The 26,441-nt window shown below is 34.6% G+C and overlaps 1 protein-coding gene across 3 annotated transcripts in view; it reads right to left on the bottom strand.

Moving 5' to 3' along the window:
* LOC118182442 (uncharacterized) overlaps window positions 1-26,441 on the bottom strand; it is a 118,313-nt gene that overhangs the window by 55,424 nt on the left and 36,448 nt on the right. For all 3 annotated transcript variants that reach the window (XM_035351796.2, XM_035351803.2, XM_035351787.2), the window contains 2 exons: window positions 13,308-13,441; window positions 9,161-9,257 (listed from right to left, as the gene is read on the bottom strand). In XM_035351796.2, coding sequence (XP_035207687.1) covers window positions 9,161-9,257; window positions 13,308-13,419 — 209 coding nt within the window. In that variant the 5' untranslated portion in view covers window positions 13,420-13,441. The remainder of the gene's footprint in view (window positions 1-9,160; window positions 9,258-13,307; window positions 13,442-26,441) is intronic.

Genomic DNA, 26,441 nt, shown 5'->3' on the forward strand with positions numbered 1-26,441 from the left:
GGGAGAAAAAGGGAGGGAGGAAAGAGGGGGAGGAGGTGTCCCCAGCTCTGAATGAAACACGTCTCCCGCGTTCTGTCTCAATTAATCAAGGCCAAACCTGCGACAGGTTTCGGCGATAGCTGTTCAGTCGGTACCTTTCTGGGGGAAGTAGATTGTGATGCTATCTGTAAGAGAATCGTTTGGTTGTTCATTAAATTTCGTAACGGCATTATATCATAAATTTATTTAGCGATAAGGTGCAACACTGTAAAAAAGTCGAACAGCAATTTAAGGAAGAAATTTCGTGTCAATTAGAAATAAACGGCCAGGAAAAGCGCCGCAAATCATGCTTATGGGTCCACTTCAACTGAAAAATATTCTTTTTTTTTTTTTTTTTTTTTTTTTTTTTTCAGGACTTTAAATAAAGCCTGTTGCTACCGTCAAAGGAATAAAAAATGCATTTTGTTAAATTACAAATGTTTAGAAAAAATCAATAATTTTTTTAAAAATCGCAGTTTGAAGATTTGCAATTTGGAGAATTTTCCATGAAATATTCGAACTTTTTTTGTATTTTTAAAATTTAAAAACACATTAAAAATTTCAAATTAAAAAGATGGCAGTCTTATCTTCCTATTCATATTTAATCAAATTTCTAAAAGAGTTTTGGATCTAGATTTTGATTGATTGAATTACGGCGAAACACACTAGAGCTATCGGCATACCTTTGTGGAAGACTTTATAACGGTAAAGTAACTCGTATTCCCAATTACACATAGAGAAAGCCATGAAAACATACACGCAGCCAATCCGTTGGCCGGGATTTTCTAAAACAGTTTGAAGCTAAACAATTATAATAGACCTATAAGTTTGAGAAATTAATTTCAATAAATTTGTGATGCAGAACATAAAAATTGAGCATTTAAGACCAGCTTTGAAATTTGCCAATTAGTAGTGCTAAAAGATATTTTAAAAAACAGAGAGAGAGCTGCCTGCAGTAATATCCATTACAAACAGCATCATATGTGGATTAAAGGCTTTTATTCAAATAAATAAATAAATTTAATTGCGCAAATTGTAGCTGCACATCCCCCTTCACTAGATCGCTTACACACGAAGCTCGCAACAAATACTTCTAAAAAATGAAGCGGCAAACGTTCTATTTCACTACAGTAGTGAAAACAAAAACATATTCATCGAGATATTAAAAACATATTCTTCGTACTATTATAGCGAACACTATCCTATCAAAAACGATCTCTGCATAACCAATCTGATCGTAATCCCGTTTACATTCTCGTAGTTGCAAAAATGTCTGGATTCTTCACAAATTCCGTTTCCAAGTTATTTTTTAAAATTCATTGTTCAGTTCTGAAAAATCGTAGTCCATATCTTAGCTCTTGTCAGCCAACTGTTCTCTACGCCACATCACGATCCAGTATCAAAAATTCGAAGACAAAGCATGAAAAAAGGAAACGCGACATAAATGACACTCTACGAGTTTAGGACACAGGGAATACTACCGTTTCCAAATACCTCAGAGCAGCAGCTCTATTATCAACAGTTTCTACTTCAATAAAGCTCACCAGCTGAGGCTGGATCCACCAACCCCGCTTGACGGCATACTGAGCAATAAAGAGGATGCACATTCCTCTTGGCCATCCCCTCCAATGTGGTTCCTGTCAACTATTGTGCGCCTCAGAAGGGGCTGCCCTGACAGCTGTCACTCACGCAATTCAAATTGGCTAAACACCAATGAACACCAATGAATTCACAATGAAGAAACTCTCATAAAATGAACCAGGGATCGCCCAAGACGGATTGTCTACAAATCGGTTTTGCGCGTTTTGTCTCAAAGACCTGAGATTAAAGAGTTGAACAGTTTGCTATCAAGGCAGTATACGTAGATTAACTGTGGCTAGATAGCCTTGAATTTTTCTGATGAAGACGGAATAAAAGGCAAATGTCTACAAATCGGTTTTGCTCGTTTTCTCAAAGACCGGAGATTAAAGAGTTGAACAGTTTGCTATCAAGGCAGTATACGTAGATTAACTGTGGCTAGATAGCCTTGATTTTTTCTGATGAAGACGGAATAAAAGACAAATGTCTACAAAACGGTTTTGCGCGTTTTGTCTCAAAGATCGGAGATTAAAGAGTTGAACAGTTTGCTATCAAGGCAGTATACGTAGATTAACTGTGGCTAGATAGCCTTGAATTTTTCTGATGAAGGTGGAATAAAAGACAAATGTCTACAAATCGGTTTTGCGCGTTTTGTCTCAAAGATCGGAGATTAAAGAGTTGAACAGTTTGCTATCAAGGCAGTATACGTAGATTAACTGTGGCTAGATAGCCTTGAATTTTTCTAATGAAGACGGAATAAAAGACAAATGTCTAGAAATCGGGTTTGCGCGTTTTGTCTCAAAGATCGGAGATTAAAGAGTTGAACAGTTTGATATCAAGGCAGTATACGTAGATTAACTGTGGCTAGATAGCCTTGAATTTTTCTGATGAAGGTGGAATAAAAGACAAATGTCTACAAATCGGTTTTGCGCGTTTTGTCTCAAAGATCGGAGATTAAAGAGTTGAACAGTTTGCTATCAAGGCAGTATACGTAGATTAACTGTGGCTAGATAGCCTTGAATTTTTCTGATGAAGGTGGAATAAAAGACAAATGTCTACAAATCGGTTTTGCGCGTTTTGTCTCAAAGATCGGAGATTAAAGAGTTGAACAGTTTGCTATCAAGGCAGTATACGTAGATTAACTGTGGCTAGATAGCCTTGAATTTTTCTAATGAAGACGGAATAAAAGACAAATGTCTAGAAATCGGGTTTGCGCGTTTTGTCTCAAAGATCGGAGATTAAAGAGTTGAACAGTTTGATATCAAGGCAGTATACGTAGATTAACTGTGGCTAGATAGCCTTGAATTTTTCTGATGAAGGTGGAATAAAAGACAAATGTCTACAAATCGGTTTTGCGCGTTTTGTCTCAAAGATCGGAGATTAAAGAGTTGAACAGTTTGCTATCAAGGCAGTATACGTAGATTAACTGTGGCTAGATAGCCTTGAATTTTTCTGATGAAGGTGGAATAAAAGACAAATGTCTAGAAATCGGTTTTGCGCGTTTTGTCTCAAAGATCGGAGATTAAAGAGTTGAAGAGTTTGCTATCAAGGCAGTATACGTAGATTAACTGTGGCTAGATAGCCTTGAATTTTTCTAATGAAGACGGAATAAAAGACAAATGTCTAGAAATCGGGTTTGCGCGTTTTGTCTCAAAGATCGGAGATTAAAGAGTTGAACAGTTTGCTATCAAGGCAGTATACGTAGATTAACTGTGGCTAGATAGCCTTGAATTTTTCTGATGAAGGTGGAATAAAAGACAAATGTCTACAAATCGGTTTTGCGCGTTTTGTCTCAAAGATCGGAGATTAAAGAGTTGAACAGTTTGCTATCAAGGCAGTATACGTAGATTAACTGTGGCTAGATAGCCTTGAATTTTTCTAATGAAGACGGAATAAAAGACAAATGTCTACAAATCGGTTTTGCGCGTTTTGTCTCAAAGATCGGAGATTAAAGAGTTGAACAGTTTGATATCAAGGCAGTATACGTAGATTAACTGTGGCTAGATAGCCTTGATTTTTTCTGATGAAGACGGAATAAAAGACAAATGTCTACAAATCGGTTTTGCGCGTTTTGTCTCAAAGATCGGAGATTAAAGAGTTGAACAGTTTGATATCAAGGCAGTATACGTAGATTAACTGTGGCTAGATAGCCTTGATTTTTTCTGATGAAGACGGAATAAAAGACAAATGTCTAGAAATCGGTTTTGCGCGTTTTGTCTCAAAGATCGGAGATTAAAGAGTTGAACAGTTGATATCAAGGCAGTATACGTAGATTAACTGTGGCTAGATAGCCTTGATTTTTTCTGATGAAGACGGAATAAAAGACAAATGTCTACAAATCGGTTTTGCGCGTTTTGTCTCAAAGATCGGAGATTAAAGAGTTGAACAGTTTGATATCAAGGCAGTATACGTAGATTAACTGTGGCTAGATAGCCTTGATTTTTTCTGATGAAGACGGAATAAAAGACAAATGTCTACAAATCGGTTTTGCGCGTTTTGTCTCAAAGACCGGAGATTAAAGAGTTGAACAGTTTGCTATCAAGGCAGTATATGTAGATTTGCCTTGGATTTCTGTGATGAAGACGGAGGTGAAATTAGCTGCTGCGAAACAATCTGCTATCAAGGCAGGCTTTTAATGATTACGTAGGTTAATTGTAGTAGGAAACGCCTTGGATGCTGTGTTATGAAAACGGAGGTGAAGGTTATGAAAACGGATGAAACTGCTGCTAAAGTTGGCTATCAAAGCAATCATTTAGTTACTATGCAGTCTCACGTTGAATTTCTATGTACATTTTATGCAGGTAATATTTTGCGCGTGGTTTGATGCATGTAATTACATATTACATAGCAGTTTCTTCTACTTGAACACTAATTTCAATTTCAGTTCAAAATAGATCAGTGCATTCGAGAATGAACATATTTCGCTTGTTTTTGTTAATTATTTTTATCTTTTAGTATGAAAATAACCGAATAATTTATTTAAAATTTTAATTACTTACTTTTTTTCTTAGCACAGCACCCTTCCCAAAAAATTGATAGCGTCATTTATTTTTTTCACTCGAATATTGTAATATTAAAAAATAAAATGCAGGAATTGAATCCAGATAATTAGAAATATAAATAAGTGACGTTAAAGTTCATAAAGAGGATGTTGGACGGAGTGTTAAGTCCCTATCATATATGCTTCCGCTACGCGGGACTGGACGTCGAAAGGGACATTTCTCAAAACCCGCGCATTTCTACGAAACTTACGTAGCTAGGTTACTACTTTCACTTACTAAACAGACTTGAACTCTAAACAGTAATCGATCGCTCAGATTGGGATCGCAAGATCCTTCAGAAGCAGAACTTTCGTCTGGTTGGTTGAGCTCTACCCGGGACAGAGCTGCAGACGGAACATTTTCGGCGAAGTTTCAAAGTATCCCGCGTGGCCGAGATGTCGTTTCCGTAGCTACGCGCTGAGCGCTAGCTTTCATTGGAGCTATTTTTTCTAGGAATCCTCCCGTTTAAACTAATGTTATCAGAATTTTGTTTCTCAGAAAAGATAGATGTCATGTCCCTCGCTAGATGTGATGACCCTTTTACTCGTACATTGTTTGTAATCCCTATATTCTTTGAAAAGAGTGCTTTTCGCCAGAACTTCACAACGAAAGATTACAGTAGCCTCGTTCCCTTCATGAGAAAAAATCTTTAAGTTGTAGAGCCCTTAGGTTATTTTTAAGCAGGAAACGTGAAAAATTTCCAATCCCTTTCCGAGACTCGAAACCCGTGTGTCTCAAATACGCGTCGGGTATGCTTCCAATTAAAGCATGCGGAAAGGAGGGAGAAAATATCTTATATGTTCCCCCTTTTAAAGGGCAACTGATGATTAGGGGATCCAATCGTCAAATCCTCGTGGTGACAAATTACCGTCCACCACATTTTCAGTTCGGGCACCACTTGTAGAGCCATTTGGTTATTTTGATGCAGAAGACGTGAAAATTGTGGAGTGCACTCGCCGGAACACGAAATCTAGAACCCTAGACCTCTCGAATACACGTCGAGTATGCTTCCAGTTACACCACGATCGCATGCGAACATGACTACGCGAGCATTTTCTTGCTATGGACGCTGGCTTATGAACGATATTTAGTTCTTCCAGTTCCCATTCGTGAACATCAAATAACTGTAGTCGCAAATATCGTTACGAATGCCATCAGACATGTGATGACTCCACTCTTAAGAATACTGATCCCTTAACAAACAGAGCATTCCCACGTTGGATGCACAACAAACTTGGTTTGTGTTTTGGCTTTAGCAAACAGCTGAAAACAAGTTTGTCCACACATTTAAACAGTTACTCATAAATTTGCTCATTCGTTGACAAATCTGTGCTGACCTAAAAGATGTCAAGGACCTCTTTAACACCCTCTGGCGAGAGGAAGCGAACAGACGTCAGATTCTCCCTCAGCTTCGACAGAAAAAGTGCTATTATAACATTCTTTTAACAGTCCAGCCGGTATAGTGGTTACTGACTCTGACTGCCGTGGCGATGGGCCCGGGTTCGAAACCCGGAGAAGGGATGCTTGTAACAGTTCATCCTTTCATAGGAGGTAAGACATCAACACATCGTGGGGGATTACAATCCGTCTTACTATATCATATCTTCTGGTAATGATATCTTTCTGTCATAGACCACTGCTCTGTGTAGCTGACATCGGAAAGTAATCTTTGAAAGATATCTGTTTTTTTCTACAACACATAAAATTTCCAAATTCCTCTCTTATTACATCAGTGGCTATCAAATATATACTTTTGACCAACAGCATCTTAATGATAATGGAGATTGTTGACAATCTCCCAGAACACAATTTCAGGGAATTAAAGAGATTCAATGCCATGACATGTTGGCAAATGAATCACTCGTTACAACAATCGCCAGAACTACTGATTCAATCCTGTGTGTATCGCCGCCATCAGACAAAATAAAATAAAATAAAATAAAAAGGTTGAAAGGAGAAAGAAAGAGACAACCTCAAAATTCTTTATTCGCAACTTACTTATCTATATCTCTGTTTATTTCTCTTCATTTCAAACATTTCTTTGAGGACGTCATGTCAAATATAATTTTTAAAATTCAGTAATTGTATTTTATTGTTGTTTTGGAATTTAACAAGCTTGCTTTTAATAAGAGAAACCAAAAATATTTTACACAGAATTTCATAAATGCGCGTTTGTCAAATGCATTCTGATGTGAATGCCTAATTTAAAAAAAAAAAAAAAAAATTACTAACCATGTCGTGTATACCATCTCCTCTAGTTCAAAACACCACGCAAAAACGCAAAATAAGCAAGGTAATAAAAAATATATTCCAAAGCAGTTGAGCGCTTCAGTGCTCACGAAAAGCGTTGGTTGACACTCCGCATCAAATAACTGCTGCCACAGCAATCAAAAAAGATCCTTTAAAACAACAATACTTTTCGTTAGACCGTTACGTTACCACACGTTGAATCTATTACCCATCCCAGCAGAGGCACCAAACATAATTACAGCCGTGTTCGCACCTCCGGTTTCATACTAATAATAGACTACGTTCAAATAGAAAATGGCATCACGAACAATCACAACACTAAAAAAGAAGTAAATAAAAAATGGTTGTCAGAATGCATATCTGATTACAGTGCAAGAGGGGATAATTCATGGCCTAGCATCCGATAATGCGCCACTTGGCTTGATTGAATCCGTATTTGCTCCTGCATAAGCTGTCCATTTTGCTAACCATTAATATAAATCAGGTTGGATTGTTATTCGGGGGGGGGGTTGCTAAAAGGCCGCTCATTTCTGCTGATTTTGTTTTTAAAGGCACAAATGTTTAAGAAAATATGTAGCAAATAAAATGCACAGTCATTTCTACGCTTGATGTAAACTGATCCATGTAGCACTCAACCGTACTTACATAGTGCCTCGTCCTTGTAAATACGAGTATTTCCATCTAGCGATTTAGCGCCAATGATTGTGTACTTTATCGGATAATGCAAGTCGTCAGGGATTTATATTGGCGTATATGCATAGGACAGGTACTGCGTAGAATGTGACCAACGACGATATGCGATTAAGAAGAGTTAGAGACGTATGATCGACACGATAATTTTTTTTTTTTTTTTTTTTTTGTTCCAGAATCATACAATAATGACAAAGAAGAATAATAAACATTTTGTCGATTGCGTAAAATCGTCAAAAACGTACAACAGACTGCACGTAGAATTGACAACAACATAGAATCGACACAGGTAGAAGAGAAGGGGACATTAAAATGTCCCCATTGGTCGTACAGGTATAGTCCCGCGCAGTTCCGTCCCAATTTCGGAGGAGAACAGTCCAAAGGGTGGTTCAAAGGTCTTCCCCTAACCAAAAATAAACCTCTCGCGAGCACTTTCTTGTACTTTCAGTGCTCTCTTGCCGCACAGACGTTATACGCTTACAAACATCCATGCCTTTTCCGGAAGTCGAACGTAGACACATCCATGTGACAATCAGCGTCACTAACCACTACGCCGGCTGGGCGGCAGAATTGACACGCGTATAGGACCGACTCTACTTCCAATCGACACTGTTATAGGATCGACACCATTACAGGAATTAATACCGGCATACAGTAGACGCTGGCACAGCGTAATTATGGCGACGACGCATAATAACGAAGGACAGGATTTGATTAAAATAAATTTTTATGGTACTTGCAGAAGATTGACAACGGTCTAAGATCGAAATCGGTTTTCAAGATTATCGATCCTATGCTAAGTTCTCTACGTATCCACCCAATCATTCGTATTTGGGGGGGGGCGGAGATTAAAATTTGGAATTTGCCATCAATAGAAGATGCTGTGCTCATGTTTAACGTTGTGGAATGTTTCATAATATAGAATCGTGCTACTGGAAAAACTGTAAGAAAATGATCGTAACGCAGTATTGTCACTGAAAACAGATAACAAAAATTGCAATGCAACATTTCTAATTTTTAAAGAAAAAAAGAGAGAGAGAAAAGAGAAAGTTCATTATTTACGGAAATGCAGTTAATCACGATTTATCCTTCAAATTTCTCATTGAAATTATTTATGTAAGGTTAAATTTACTAAGAATGTATTATTCCCAAAAATTTCGTTGAAATTTCAGAAAGTCCAGAAATTTTTCTTAATCATTTCGAAAAATATTCTTATCATCGTAAGTTCAAACGATATTATATCATAATGAATTTTATCTTAAAAAGAAATCTGACGTTTTTCAACACTTTTTACTCAATTTGTAAAGTATTCTGAACATTTTATAATTAATATAAGTATATTTTTAACTACATTATACGCGAAGTCTTGGGAAAATTTCAACCAGAGAAAACTATTCGAATAAAATTTGAACTGCATATACTGTTATTTGTATAAATTTCCCGCTAACAGCTCTTTACAGCTCCTGTAGTGTTGTGTAAAAACAGTCATGAATCCATGAGAATAAAAGCAACGAAACGTTAACTATTTCACATCTGTTTTGTTCAGTTTTCAGAATGGCTGGAAAAAAAGAAAAAGGTCTTACCGAATGTAATGCAAAGGTCTGGACTTGTGAACCTGTACTTCGCAAACAGGACAGTACTTGCTGGTCTCCAAATAGCGGACAATGCAAGCCCTGCAAACTGAAAAGAAAAGCAAAATGGCAATATATTTTTCCTGCTTTTACTGAAGCAGCTTATCAAAATAATAATAAAATGATGATGATGATTACAAATAAATAAAAGATTATATAATGTTGTATGATCTTAAATTCACTTAGTGCGAAATCAAGTTATTCTACTACTTGCGCAATAGCTGCAAAGTAAGTTAATAATAATTTATTTACTAAAGAAGTATTGATTATATTATCTTCTAAGATTAATTTTAGTAGAATTATCTAAAAAGAGTAAATCCATAGTTAGTAAGTTTAATTCCGAGAATTGTTTTAAAGTAACTTGAATGTAAAATGTTTAATGGGGACTTGAATTAAATCATGAATAACAAAATTTCAGTTGTAAAAGGAAATTAAATTGAAAGCAAGTAATTAAATTAAAAGCAAGTAATCATTGCCATTGATCGGAAATTAGTTGACTTTTCAAGGGGAACAAACCATCTCCCATTCAATGAACAATAATTAAGAAATAAATACGAAAGTGTTTCGTCCTTTACTCAAGTAATAAGGCGATGCCAAAGTGGCAATTTAAGTTAGGCCAAATATTTCCGTGAATTGAAGGGAATAATTCATTCTGATTAAGCATTTTCGCTAATTCAGTTTTGAGTGAAAAGCAATTTATGTAGTAAAATTGATAAATTACTTGAGTAATTGTCCCCCTAATTCTGCTGATTTGTGAAGGTGTACTTATTTTAGTGCTATTTTTTTGTGCGTTGAATTTCTTAATGTGAGCTCTATGGTATTTGATTCAAAAGTTAAGATTGTTTTTAGTCTGTCCTATATATTTAATATATCAGGTGCCGCAGGTAATCATGTAAATAGAGTTAAATGTTTTTCATAGAAACTGTTTTTTGGTGTTGCCTGTAGTAGGCATAGCGTTAAATTTGCAAGTTATATATATATAGTTAAAAGAAAATTCCTAGTTCGTACACCAAAAAGTTGCTTAGAGATTGTGGTTCCGTTAACAATAGTTTCGTCTGCATTTCCGTTTAGTTTGTTCTCTTTTCTTTAACTATGTAAATGGGGCTGCGCAACTACTGTCAAGATGACATAAAACAATTATTTAATTAGCTTAAATTAAAACTAAACAGGCAATAAAGTTGAAATATAATCAGATTTTAAAAAATTAATTAATTTCGTGAAATCTACTAAATTAACGTGGAGTGAGTTGGAAAAGCAATTTGTAAAAAAATAAACGTACACAATAATAAATACATAAGGGAAGAAGCTGTATTATCACTGCCAGATTTAAACTTTTCCGAGAGAAGAAAGAATCTAATAACGATATCGCCCCTTTTTCTGACAAAATCAGTTATGTTTCTGTTCCTTCCCAATTAACTGAGGCGCCGAAATCAATTATTTTAAATTATTTGTACCTTTGAAGACGTACATACAATTTAGCACCCACACTATCGCATCTTATACCATCACACCAAAGGCATCTGTAAAACAAAGGCTGATTGGGACGGCTGGCTTTAGCCTCTTCAGCACACGGATACGATGGTCATCTACTCCAAGACTGAAGCAAGATTACAACACCACTCCAGACGACTCTGTCGATATTGTGGGGTTAAAGACGTCGTGTGAGCGTATTCTCGCCGCAGCCAAACGCCATAAAATGGTGGATGGTACCACGGGGGATATGAAGACGCCAGAGCACACTAGATAGCGGACAATGAAGCCGTTCTGACAGTTCAGAATTCTGGATAGTTCAGGGAATTTTTAGAAGAGTGTCTAAATTTTTACTGGATATCTGATTTTTTTTAACACAGTTTATTGAATCTCCGTAAGTAAAACCATATTACACTGCCATGAAATAAAATTACATCTTTCAGAAGAAAACTACTTCCCTAGTAACAGGGAGAAAATGAAAAAGGGTAACAAACGATTATTTATTGATCGTTTTCATGTACCATTTATCTCATTATATGTTACCTTGCAATATATTTCTAGAAAAGGCTGATTTATAAAAGCGGATTAAGCACAGAGACTATTCCAGAATTCCTAACCGCAAAGTTAAAAATCAGATTAGCATTTTACAAGGTAAATTAAGATTTTGAACGCTAAAATAGTACATTAACACTTTATCAGACTCTGTCTTAAGCTCAGTTTTCTTTTCAAGCACTGATCAAGGATTATACTGATTTAGCTCGCAGAATCATTAGGTTTATTTCGGAGAAAAGAACAGGAAAAATCAGCTATGTCCTTGCCAGGATTCGAACTCTCTCATCTTTCCAGTTGCTAGCCGGACGTGCTTTCAGTTACATCGCGATAGCACACGGTGAGGAAGGGGACCCAGTTGTCAAATAATGGTGTTTACGAACTATTTATTGCTCACCATATTTTCGTTTGAGCGCCACTTGTAGCGCGTATTACGAATTAAAATTAATATTTAAAATTTACAGCAATATTTAAATTGATTTTACAGGAAAATCTTAAAGAGAAGAGGAATAGGAAATCTTAAAGAGAAGAGGAATAGGAAATCTTAAAGAAAAGGGGGAGGAGTGTACGAAATAAAATTAAATCCAGTTTTTTAACAGAAGGGAAAACGTTCTATGTAAAAGTCATAATAGGACTTGGATTTAAAAAATTTCCATAATTCTGAGGCAGGGCTAGACTTATCGACTGTGCAATATGTGCATATGCACAAATGGTAAACCTTGGGGAGGGGCGGAAAAGCTGATTTAAGCTAGAAATTAACGTATAATTGGGGAAGGAAACATGTTATTACAGGGCAGTGAAACATGTTATTACAGCGGCAGTGAATTCGTAGGCCGACTCTATCGAAACTGCAAGCGTCTTCCCTAATCCACAGCTTCACAGTCCATTTATATCTACATTATTATTATTATTATTATTATTATTATTATTATTATTATTATTATTATTATTATAAGGGCCCAGCCCCGATCCTCCTAGCCGGCACAAGCCGGCCGTATGATAAAAAAATGGGACTGGCCAGAAAAAAAAATATATATATATATATATAAGAAAAAAACATATAAAGTCCAAAATCTGAGTCTCAATGCCGAATTCCAACTCTATCTTTGTTCGTATTTATAATCTTCATTATTGTCTCTACAAAATCTTTCACATTTGAATAGTTCCTTTTAAAATCTTCCTATATTTAAAACTTCTTATATTTCTCTCTTGCACTCCGGGTAAGCGTACATTCATCGACGAAGTGTCTGGCGTCCTCAAACCTATCACAAATTAAACATTTATCATTATTCTGTAGATGAAACCGATTAAAATAAGCCGGGAAACGTCCATGATTGGTCAGTTACTGATTTATATGAACATTATTTATAATATTCATCTTCTTGTTTAACTTTATATTTTTCATTAACTCTTTCTTTCTTATTAGACGACTCTCAGCAAAAATTCTATTCTGTATAAATCCAGTTTTCCATTTCAGCAATGGTCTTTTTTCTTGAATCTTGGATATGAAAATTATCAGGATATGCATACAAATATTCATAAATTCAAGTATTGAAATAAATTCAGCGGAAGAGATAATTTAAACATGTTCTGTCTGTACGAATAACGCAAACTACATAACACGCAACACGACCATTCTGTAATTCCGGCACAAGAGAAGATTAAAAGTTGGATCAATCACTGATACTAAGAAACTTGAGCTGGTTCGCATCCGGAGTTCCCATTCCCCTCAAATAAGTCCGACGCCTTAATAACAGGCTTTAAGAAGGAAAGTCAATTTACATTCAATCAACGTCCATTTAAAGACGCATCAGAAGTAGAATTTTCAAGCAATGAAATTTCGAGAAATTCTTCTGATTTAAACTCTACATTTCTAGTCTATATTCCGTTCTTTTAAAGCTTTAGAAAAAGTGTGTGATACAAAATAGTCACAAAAATACATTTAGCTTCACAAGAAAGCTACCTTCGTCTGTCGCATAGTAGGTAATTAATTACTTAAAAAAACAAATATTCATAAATTCAAGTATTGAAATAAATTATAGATACAAATACTTAAATAATTAAAAAGAACTATACATACAGGAATGCAGGCATTCCGTAATAGTGGTGGCATCGATGAAATATCCACCGCATAAGATGCAAGACAAGTGCGGGTTCAAGTCCGTTATCTTCAGCCGAGTGGAGCGGAACATAGTTGCTCCCGAAGCACACGACCTGCAACACACATCACACATATAAGATACCAATAAGAATGATTCAAATAAAATTTTCGCATTTTTAATTTGATTTCCGCCGGGTAAATATTCGATAAGAGCCCCAGAAACTACGTCTTTCTGACAAATTCATTGAGGAATTAGAAATTGATCTATATAAAGGTACGGGTACCTTCATTATAGATCAGTTTTATGCTGGAGCAACATTGTAAAGATGCCTGTTTTTTCGATCAGTGGCGGATTTGAAAACTGGTGTAGGCGCCGCTATGGAAACCTTCGTAAAGGCGCTAGCAGTTTATGATAAAGTATTCTTATGAAGATTTCTATCTTTTCGAATAACGGGCAATTTCCAAAAAAGGTGCTGGCAGTTCTATGACGAGGCACCCTGTTTTAACTTGTAGACACCTTTTTGAAAACCGACTACGACCGAAAAGACAGAAACCTTCGTAAGGGTAACCAACATAACGGATCGCACCTTTATGTACATCAGTTTTTAATGTAAGCAACCTTCATAAAGGTGCGGGTAATTTATATCAGGGCATCCTTATGAAGACTTTTGTCTTTCCGAATAGGGGACAGTTTGCAAAAAGGTGGCGGCACTTTTTTTGATGATGCATTTAATGATAATGCTCGGCCGTAAAGGCGCAAACACCTTTTACAAATCGGTTACTCATCGAAAAGACAAAAACCTTCACAACGTGCTCCGGGATAAAGGTACACGCAGCCTTATGTACATCAGTTTCTAACCTGAATAAAGCAACCTTCATAAAGGTTCGGGTACTTCGATGCCCGAGCTCCGCTACGTAAACAGAATTTTCATTTGCTTTACAAATTAGAGTAAAAAACCAAAATTAAATTTTTGCTGAACCAAAAAAGAGCGTGGCATATGATGAAAACAGATACAGCATGAAAGAGGGAACTTCCTAATTCAAAATGAGATTAGGAGACAGAAAATTAATTCAAAACTTTTTATTTTTTAGAGACTATTTGGATTTTCAAAACCGGGAAACAAGAAAAAGTCAGCGCTGTTCCCTCCGGGATTCGAATTTCGGACACTCCGAGGCTAGCTGGACCTGTTTTTCAGTTACATCACGAAGTCCTACAGTAATGAAGAACGCTTTTTACAATTTCACTAGAGTACATCTAAATTTTTTTTAACTATTTATGTCAAAATAGCGATACGCCGAAAAATACAATGATTTCATTTTTATAGTATTTTAACAGGAAGTTAGAGCAATTCGTATTATTTTATATAAAAATTAATATATGTTTCAAAATGCATACAATTCTGATTATCAGAAGCGAAACTCTAAAAACTGTTACACTATTTTTCTTAAAATGCAAGCAAACTTTACCGTAAATACCAACCCAACTGCACAGCGCGCAGAAAATCCGCCTTCGGTTTCTTAAAGGGTAAGTCTAAAACGGCCATCACAATAGCAGTTTTGCATACTGAACAGCAGATAATCAGTACACAAACCGTGCGGAGTAAATCGTCAAACAGTGAAATTCATAGAAGTTCTAAAGAATATTTTGAATAAACTCGGAACCTTAACTTGCCCTACAAAACGATTTGCTCATACAAAGCTTCATCGTTTTGCTTTTTACCTAAATGCACAGTAACCCATTGGAATTAAAATGCGAGTGCAAAAATAAATACTCTTAAATTACTATAGGTATTAATTGTGTAATAACGATTTACTACAAGAACAAGACCATATAACGCATCTTCTTTCTTTTGTATCTAACATAAAACTCATTAAAATTATTGTGAAATTAGTGTAAAGTCTGACACATACGGCAGTTAGTTTTATTTTTGTGGGAATTTTAGAGAATTTGTCTGAAACATCTCGACTTTCCGCGATGGAATAAATCTGTGAATTTCAGATGCTTTCTGATTATTTTTTAAAATTTTTATTACGATTGCTAGGTTATGTTTTGCATTAGAATTACTTTCACATTATTTTACACTAAAACTACAAAGAAAATATACCACACAGTCAACCTATTCCAAAAATGCACCCTCGAAGATTGAATTGAACTGCCGTAAGTTTCGTTGGACTTCTGAAATTCAAGAAAATTCCTCTCTCGAAACTACGCAAAGTCATTCTGGATTATCCGTCTATGCTGAATGATCATTTTAAAAAACATTCTACACAATGAAGAAAGTCTTCGCGTGCACTTTCTTGTTAAATGTTAATTTTGAGCTACAATAACAGTATTTAATATTATTGTACGATTGTTTGGTTTATAAATGTACGTTTTAATTAAAAAATGTGTAATATAGTAATTTTTATTCAGTTACACTCTATTTATTAATTATTTGTACTTTTGCTTCATTTCTGTTGTTTGCCTTATCTTGAAATGTTAACACGAATCCTATAAGGCAAACTTTGAAAGAATTCTTTAGGGTAAATGCCAGGCAACGAATGTTTCACGAATTTTCACTATTTATCTTGTGTTCGCTCCGCGAATTTTTGCACGATAAAATTAGTGCCTTGTTGATGTTTAAGTGCCCGCCGATAAAATTAGTGCCCTGTGATTAGTACCCGCCATGTACTGTAAAACCGGCGAAGCTTTTCCATCTGTAATTGTTAATCAGAAACAGCAACGAATTTGCAGCTATTTACTCATTGAATCATTGTTCTATTACAGCTTAAACACAGCTTTCGATATAAACATGTATAAGATGAGATGTTGCTACAGCGAAAAATCTGAGTTACGCTAGACTTAGAAATCACAACATTTGTTAAGATTCCATTTCAGCTAAACAGGAACTCATCACTTCTCTCATCCCCTTGCACATATTTCTCTGATCCCCCACGAAGCGTAATACACCCTCACCCTCCTCTCTGCCCTCCACCTACTAATTACCGTCTGAAAAGCAGTGAATGAACCGTACGAAAGCTTCCCGCCACTACTCCAGAGACGGCGAGAAAATACTAGAACGATAAGGCGGGAGGGTATGAAAATCTTCTGGCACCTTGCCAGATATGTTCCCCCTCCTCCCCAGCGAGAATGAATACACAGCCTCCCCTTCTACTCGTAAGTGGATTTGGGGAAACTAGCTTTGGGATAGCGAAAGAGCCCAGCAAAGATTGGGGGATTACGTATAAGTACTGTAAATAACGCTGAAAACATCCATTCATTTCTCTGATAGCTATGCGTAAAAGATAACAGTAATGCGTGTTATTATCTTTTACACTCCACTAATAACAACGGACGGGGAATGTATTACAATTTCCAAAGTACTGTACTTAGCATTTCAGTCACGCCGCATTGATGGAAGTAGAATTAAACATCCAAATTCTTAATGACATATGGTGTTTTATTGAAAGTATTTGTATACACGCATTATACATATACCTAACAATAAAAACACTCATGTCGGATGTATCCTTATCTAATCTTATCTTATCTAAATTTTTAAGATATTCATGCAGTACTTCCGAATGTTGCCAGTGAGCCAATTATAATATTGCCAGTGCGCAAAACATGAGGTCTTTTTTATCTTGCACACAGCCTCGAATAAGACAGTTAAATGATTTTCATTCAGTAAAATATAAGGTCTTTATAATATTACACGCTTTTAGTTAGCTAACTTGTGGTATTTATTGCTATATTCAATAGTTTATAAACGATTCTTAACTATTTCCTGACAAACTATGGAGTTCAGATTTTTTTTACGCATATTGTATGTAGATAACAGTACAATAAGGTGAAGCGAATTTTTCAAAACTCGATTTAGATTTTTCTAAAATTTAATGCTTAGACGAGTTTTCGCACGTGACTTCGTTTAATGAACAAACTAAAACTCTCATAATTTTACTGTTTGCCCTATTAGATACACTGAAAAAAAGAAGAAGTTTTTCGAATGAAGTTTGTAAAACATTTTAACTTAATTTCTGATATTTTGGAAAAATCGTTGAATTTCTTCGATCATTTAATGCAACAGAATTGTTAGAAGTAGAAGAATGATTATTCATTGTGGAAAAACTATTTTTCAGTTGAATAATTTGATTGATAGCATGTCATTGAAACTCAAAAGATGAAAATTGAAAACAATAATAATAATAATAATAATAAAATTTTTATAGAATCAGCTTTTATTTAAAAGTCTTATAATTAATGAACTAAAAGCAGAAAAATAATTTTATGATACAGTTTAATGGTAATAAGAGATTAAACAATTCTCTTTACAAAATTCATCTACAATTTTATATTACGAATAATAAAAGTGTGGGCCTCTAAACAACGCAATCTGTTAATCGAATTGTATTTGAAAACGTTACATGCCATTATTTTTATAAAATTATCAAGGGCGCCCTATGTTGTTCGTGATATAAAACTGCAGATAAATTTTGTAAAGAAAATGATTTGATCTCTTATTCCCGTGAAAATATGTGATAAATTATTATTCTCTTTTCAGTTCATTTATTATTTTCCGAGTTTTAAATAAAAGCTTATTTTTTTAAAAACAGTTTTTAATTTTGTCCTTTACATTTAATCAATTTGTAGTCGTTGAACAAACCGTGCCCAGTAAATACATATACTTTTTAATAATTTAAACCTTTTACTCTTTTTGATAAATTGATATAAAGTGAAATACATTTAATTTGTAATATATCAAACTGATAATTATTATGATCATATGCAGCGTTATTATATAATGCTGCAAATATCAAATATCATTTACTTGGTAGCGAAAACCATATGCAAATACTTAATTTAACTCCAATAATAAAAATAATTTTATTGTTTATTCATATCAGTTTATTTCCATGAAACAAAACATTAAACACCTTTTTCTTGAACAAAATTAAACAGTGAAATTTATATTTTATTTGCCTTTATAAATAACACGTTTTCATTTCCGCTAAAATAAAATAAAAAAGTTAATATTATTATTTTATTCATTTTTACTTTTTTACGTAGATCCTAAAATAAAACATATTACCTTCTTTTTATCTGGCACACCATTTGAAATTCAGTGCTGTGCACTCATGAATGACTTTCACTTTTTGTTAAATTTATTATGCTGTAATTTTATGTTCCCCTCCCTCAGATATCTCATTAGACCCACACTAGCACAGCTGTGTCTTCTTTGGACTCGCTTATTTATATTTCCTTTTATCTGGATTCAACAGTAATATTCCATTTTTATTTCAAATCTCTTAAAGAATGAAAATTAAATTATGAAATTACATACGTCGTTGGAGAGTAATAAAAATATATATATTCAGCATCCGTACAGCATAAAAATTATCCGTACATCGAGTCCAAATGAAATGAAATAGATCTGGCCTAATATCAGACGAAAGTACTGCTAAATATTTAATCAGAAATTCCACAATTCGCAAAAGTTACAAATTACGCCACTAAACCAAACCATAAAAACTTGGGACAGACCTGTAAACTCCGTCACACCCCCAATTAACCTACATGGCCAATAAAAGTCCACGTTACAGCTTCAGGACACAACATCCAAGACCGACTTGTAAACAATCCACAGTTCCTCCCTTCCTAGCGACTCGCGGGATCCAACCACATATACCGTGATTTATTTTATGATAGACTCGAAGGGTTCATTGGTGTTTAGCCAACTTGAGATGCGTGAGTGACAGCTGTCAAGGCAGCCTTTTTGATGAAACGCAAAACCTGATGGATTGGAGGATTATGACAAGGAGGAATATATCCTCTCTTCATTGCCCCCCACCAGAATATTTGGAGGAGAAACCCATGTTGCAAATTAAAAGTTATTTAGCAAATAGAACAAGAAATGTACGATTGGAACTAATGGATTTTTATGCAAGTTTCTGTAAATTCATACTTTGGTAACTTTCTTGAAAGATTTTGGAATCAGAAGGCTTTAGAAGTGAAGACACAGGGGCCTTCGGGAGATATTAACATTATTATTCTTGATTATAACAGTAAATAAATTTGCCAGGGAAGTCTTGTGAGTCAGACAAAGACGACAGGTAATCAAAATACAAAGATCAATGTTTCCCATCTTAAATATAGAAAAACTAACGAAGAAATTTGAATCTAGAGTCCTATGAGTTTCAAATAGCAGAGTTAGAAAGCAGCAAACAGTTGCTTTGATTAACTTGACAATATTTTAGTTATAAATTCGTAAGGTATCAATAATGCGAGTTTAGTAGTCTAATGTTATGTATAATAAATAAATATTAAATTTAAAGAAAGGTAAAATATCCTTAAAAATGAAATTATTCACTCTGCTAAATATTAGAATGAACATCCTTTTTTTTTTTTTTTTTTTTTTTTTCCTTTTCCGATTTTTTCCAGAAGGGCTATTAATTTCATTTTCGCATTTTCACTGTAAATGTCTCTTCGGTTTTCAAATTGCTGCCACCAAATATTAGAGCCCTGTATTATATTTAAAGAAATTAAATAATGAAGAATCTGCATAAATGTATACATGTTTCTCGCACTGTGATAAAGCAACGATACCTAGAGCCATCCAATTTTGAATAACATAATCCTCCTGCGAATATAGGCGTCTGGAAGCCCAAGTTTGAAATTTTAATTTGTTTTATCATCGATTTCATATTTTGTAAAACATTAATGAATTTTTGATTAACAAACTCAAGGATTTCAAAGCGAGCAATGGCAGCATTGTACAGAAAAAACATTTTATCTCCAGCGCACGAAACTGTGTATCGGAAGTTCTAGATATGCTCATTTTAAAATCATTTTGCGATACTGCTGTTGAATTCAATTTCATGGTTTAAATTCGAAGAACATAATATTTAATAAATAAAGGTAACACACAAAATGTTTAAAAGAAAAGAAAAAAAAAAAAAGAAAAAAAAAGCCCCTTTGGACGTAATTTAAAATCTGAAAACTTTCAGACATTTTTTTTTACAATTTTTATTATTATTACTATTACTATATGCAGTGGAAACATGATCATCCGAGTTAACTGGGACCATAATCATTTTGCCTTTCTTACATAATGCTTTTAAGTAACGGAAAATTTAAAAATTACCTCGTGCATTATCAGTTAAGAATTACAAAAATACTAACAAAAGAAGACTTTTTAGCTAGTATTTTTGTAACATAGTATGTATTTTTGTAACTATGTATAACTATTAATGTATTATTAACCATTTCTTACGGCTGTGATTCGACGGTCCACTTTTTGACAAATTTGCTTTTCCGACGCTTTACACATTGGACCCATTCTTCGGCCTTATTTCGCCACGTTTTATAATTTTAAAATGATCCTTTTATTTAATTTATTTCTGCATTTTTTGCATGTAAAATCAATCGGTGAGTTTTCGCAAGCATTCGCAAACGGCATTTACGTTTCGGCACGCAAAATTCATTTGCCTGTTGAAAAAAGAATAAATTCACAATTCGAATTATTATTATTATTTAATTTTTTATATAGCTCTGATCTCTAACCCACTGAATAAGTAAGCATTCCCAGCACAAGCAACCAAAAATGTTTTAAAACTGACTTTGCCAGAAATTATTTCTAAATTAGTATGATTCCAGACTACATTAACTTATTGGTAATGGATCTGTCGGCGCCACAAACATATATCCCATATTTAAACATAATTTTACATATTGCAAAACTCGTTACATTAAAGAAACTCAGATCTAGTTTGGCAGCACAGAAATATCCAAAAATTTGACTCGTATACACAATTCCGTTAAAAAGATTAAAAGTCCAGCAAAGCGCTTAATGGTTTGAAGAGGTTAATGATAAGAACAGCCACACAGAAAAACGTTTAGTCCCCCAAAACTAAGCCATTTGCATATGAAATAAGCATTACAACTGCAGCAGACATCTGCAATTATCTTCAGTTCGTGACAGATGGAAAATATAACTGATACTACAGAATTATTTACAGGAAAATATTGTTACACTTTCTAAGTTGCGCATGAGAGGTAATTGGCTTTTCGCCAGGCTAATCGTCCAGATGCAAACATTTCGTGACTAAGCTTTCCGAGTAAGTGCATACATAACACTCGGCTTGTTTTCTGTAAGGGGGGGAAGGCAACATTTTTACTCTCCTCCGAAACAAGACATTTATTTCAAATCTGACGGCAAAGAAGAATTTGCACATTATACGCCAAGAAAAGTTATCATCATCATACTACAGGAATAAATGCACTAAAAACATTATATTCTACAAAAGATGTTACTGCGTTTTAGATCTATTTTGAAGTGGTTTAATCAATGTTTAAAATGCAAATATTTATTATTTGAAATGTTTCGTTTGATGATTCTTCCCCTAGTCTTTAACTCTGCATCGTACTTTCTGTGATAGAAGAGCTTCTTCTAAAAATTCCAGGGTTATCTAAACCATCAACCGTAGTTTGATCTCACTATACTTGGCGATCGATCCCAGGCAAACGGGCTGACTGCATAGTTATTTTCATTATTTCTCCATGTACAATGTGGATCTTAACCAGTTTTCCTTAGAAAGTCCTCCATCTATTCCCATCAATGTACGTATCCGGTCCCTTAAGCCGAGCGCGCATTCTGAACTTCCGATTTCAAGATTGGGGGGCTAAGAGTCATATTGCCAAAGATTGAATTTTTGAAATGGCAAGAAATTTTGGCTTGATTGAATGGCAAGAAATGTCAGAGAGGAATGGCAAAATTGCTGGGATCCTGCGGAAACAGGTTGGCTCACACAGAAGTACTACCCAAAGGTTTCACTAAAGAGACTGAGGGCAGACTCCTTTTGATGGCTGCAACGAATCAAGAGAAATTTATTTCAAGCGTTTCTTCAAAAGAAATGGCCAGTGCGGATGCGGTACTCAAGCAGAGACAGCAGACGCCAAGCACTACATCTATCACTGTCCACTACTTTCAACAATGAAGAAGGAACACCTTTCGAGCTTCGCAACAACGCCGAGAAAGAACTTTTTCTATAATTCCAGATGTGCAACTGGGATAAAAATAATCACGAAATATGTATCGGACAACGAGGAGAAACTAATTGTAGAAAAATGATGAACTATCTGTCTGTAAAACTAGTTCATTCTGTATAACCAAGAAGAATTATAAAGGAGCAACTTTAGACTTTTACCAGTATAGCCATAATGTAGAGAGACGACTTTACATAGTATACAGTTCTTTCATAACATTTAGCTTGTTCATATGCTTGAACCAATAAAGAACCAGTTGGTCCTCAGTTGACGAGGTCAACAGGTCTTTCAGTCAGGGATATTGCTCTGTCCGGCACAATGTCTTAACAGGCCAGTGATAGTAAGCGTATGACCAATCTTTTGTTTCGGCTTACTATTTTGGCAGAGGTGTCAAAATTGCTTCTTCCCCGTAGTGTACTTGATTGAACGAGGCGAGAAAGTCAGTTAGGTAAACCCATGATTCATCGAGGTCACAATTTATTGCTATTTACCTCTTGCTAAGCAGAGTTCATGCACAGCTATCTCAACAACATTTTTTGCGTTCAGCCATATGACTTGGCAAAACCTATTGCATATTTTATTCTTTATCTTTTTAAAACAGTAAACTATTTTTAAACTATAAACTGTATTTCTTAGTTTTTTTTTTTTTTTTTTTTTATTTTGTTTGTTGTTGCTACAAATGAATTTAAAGACTTCGCAATTAATTTCTGGATAATCATGTAGTATGCTATCTATCGCTTTTATTTATTTATTTACTTACCAGATAGCGCCACTAAAACGCTATTTTTAAATTCGAATGTGCGATAAAATGTCGAGAAAAAGAAAGTACAACAACTACAACCAATTTTAGTGCCGCAATCTAAAAAATACATAACTATAATTAACTAACTATAGAATGCATACTACATGATTACCAGCTCTTGCGTAAGCAGATTTTCGGTTGTTACCGAGTTAATTTAGGTTAGTTTACCTGAATATGACCAACATGAACTTTCATAAATAACAATACTTATAATTTTTTAAATTAATTAAAAGAAGAAATTTATTGAACACCGTGTTCTTCATCGTAATGAGAGTTCTGTCCAGATAATATCGTTGTAAGATAGAAAGGTAAAAGTTTGGTTTGATTTATTAATTAGGTTATGGTAGAGCATGCGAAGGCTGCTGCCTAACAGAAAAGGTGCCTTCGCGGAGCATTTTCTAATGGAAACAGCATGCGTGGGGAAACCCACGAAAACACCCATGCAGCCACCCGTCCTTTTGCATTTGAACCCAGGTCAAACTAGCAGTGTTCAAGGAATTTACTCCTCAGCCGTTTGTAGACACGAAAAGAAGGAAGTATCCTGCCAAATAATTTTTGTTTTTGATTGTACTTTGTTATGAATTGTATACTGACAACATCAATATTCCAGTGTCATTTTTCAGTTTCAGTTGTTTGACACTTTCATACGAACACATAAAATGAGCACATGAAGGCCATTTGCCTAAATAAAAGAATGCTTTCATGGATGATTTTCTTAGGAAAGAGGCTCGTACTGATGTATTCATGCATATTCTTACCACAATCCTTTTCGTACGTACCTTTTTCGGATATTCTTTTGGAGTCTTTTTTTTTTTTTTTTTTTTTTTGTATATTAAAGTAATGACTGGCGATTTTTCCTTTTCTGATGAATAATTTTTTGCTCTTTTCATATGCCTATTTTTTAATAGCATCCTCAACGTCTTTTAATTCTGACGCTGTATAAGTCTATCATCCAATTTATTCTGAAAGAAGCAAAATACCCCCCCCCAAAAAAAAAATCTGAATTCTAATCGGAATGTAACATTAATAAGATAACTTAATAAAAATAAGATTATCATATCAGGAACGTATTTGTCGAATTCCCCAGTTTTGTGATTTACCTCACACGCTTAGAATGTTGCAGTATCAAAACGGAGAGATAAAAGATTACAATTTGGAAACGAGTATTACAGCATAACAACGGGCTTGCCTGTCGTAACACAGGGGCCACCCCTGGTTCCCACGACCTACAGGGGTCATCAACGGTGTTTCTCTTGCACCCAACCGGCATCGACCAGACGACTCTGTTCACAAAAGGAGCAGCAAAAGAAAAAGAAAACTTTACTAAGAAAGAAAGTTTTTCTAAAGAGGAAAGCCCTCATAAGATTTGCATTAAAATTATGTTATTTAAATCTTTCGTATGAAAAATCTTACAGCATTTTTCAGGAACTGACTATAATTTCGCTTAAGAAAATACTTTATTTTAAAAAACAAATATAACTAAAATTTTCTTTAGTTTATTTATTTTTTAAACATTTTTATTTTCGTTTTTTTAATAAAATTACTTTATATATTTTAAAGCTGTATTTGCGATTCACTTTAACATCAGAATCTAGGTATAGAAGTTGGAAATTATTAGGGTAATGGAATTATATTACTTTAGAAAGAGTTTTAAATATATAGCGTGGGAGTTTAAATGTTTATGTCTATAATTAAATTTAAAAAAAAAAAAAAAAAAAAAAAAAAAAAAAAACGCCAGCAATATTCCGCATTCGCCTCAGCGTCAAACTGCTATCAAGTGGAATTCTTCTAGCATTCAATATTTAACAGTAATAACTAACATGTAAATTTTATGTGTTCGTATGAAAGTGTCAAACAACTGAAAACTGAAATTGACACTGGAATATTGATGTTGTCAGTATACAATTCATAACAAAGTGCAATCAAAAACAAAAATTATTTGGCAGGATACTTCCTTCTTTTCGTGTCTACAAACGGCTGAGGAGTAAATTCCTTGAACACTGCTAGTTTAACCTGGGTTCAAATGCAAACGGACGGGTGGCTGCATGGGTGTTTTCGTGGGTTTCCCCACGCAAGCTGTTTCCATTAGAAAATGCTCCGCGAAGGCACCTTTTCTGTTAGGCAGCAGCCTTCGCATGCTCTACCATAACCTAATTAATAAATCAAACCAAACTTTTACCTTTCTATCTTACAACGACATTATCTGGACAGAACTCTCATTACGATGAAGAACACAGTGTTCAATAAATTTCTTATTTTAATTAATTAAAAAAATTATAAGTATTGTTATTTATGAAAGTTGAAAGTTCATGTTGGTACACATGTTCTGCATTGCGGCTATATGCTAAAGCTCTTGCAACATTAATGTAATTCATTTTGGCTAAACTGCCGTTTATTTTATTTACATATAACAAATTAGTACGTCTTAATGCAATCCGTGAAGAACTGTTAACACAATAAACGTGTCGTATCAATTTCAAAACTGATCTCTCAAATGGTGCCCATTATATACTCTTAATGAAGTTTTTTACCTTAGAGAGCGGTGGCTGCCTCGAAAGGTACTAATAACTGTACGACGAAAAACCATTATGAAGACATCTCAAATGATATATTGATTGATTTTCGGTATTACATAATTTAAACTTGATTCCCAAGACGCAGTCATTAAAAAAAAAAAAAAAAAAAAAAAATTAAAAAACAAGCAAGAGCCACAAAGGATTCTAATAAATTTTTATTGAATTTTAACTATGACATATTCATGTATGTCAATATATTAATTACAATTTTTATCTTAAAAAAATTATTTAGCAACAGTCGATATAACTATAAAAACTCAGTATTATATTTAGATGCACCAGTTTTATGAAAGTAGTAATCGTGGACAGCCCTTTGAATACAATGAAGCGTCAAATCACAGACGCCTCACTTCACACATAAATCGGCTTACGAACAAATTATATGACAAAAAATGCCTCGGATGACGAACAGTGCCTCGAGTTACGAACATTTAAGTCAACAACATACGATTTTCAAAAGTGTTTTGATGTATACTAATTAACACTCGAAGTACCTTTTTATAGTTTCCATTGTTTGTTGTTGTTGTTACTTATACTCACCTGTCTGACAGTAACATCAGCACAAGCCCGCAAAATTCCGCAAGATGCGCTAGTTTTACGCCTGTCGTTGGCAACAGCCTTAAGCACGTTACAGGTGACAGTGCGATTTAGTTCAGTTCTGCCCCCTCCCAATTTTGATGGAGAGCACCCCAGGGGGCGCGGGTCCGAGGGTC

Source organism: Stegodyphus dumicola, chromosome 7, assembly GCF_044657685.1.
Source record: "Stegodyphus dumicola isolate Sdum_Otavi_A_Nest chromosome 7, ASM4465768v1".
Lineage (NCBI taxonomy): Eukaryota > Metazoa > Arthropoda > Arachnida > Araneae > Eresidae > Stegodyphus > Stegodyphus dumicola.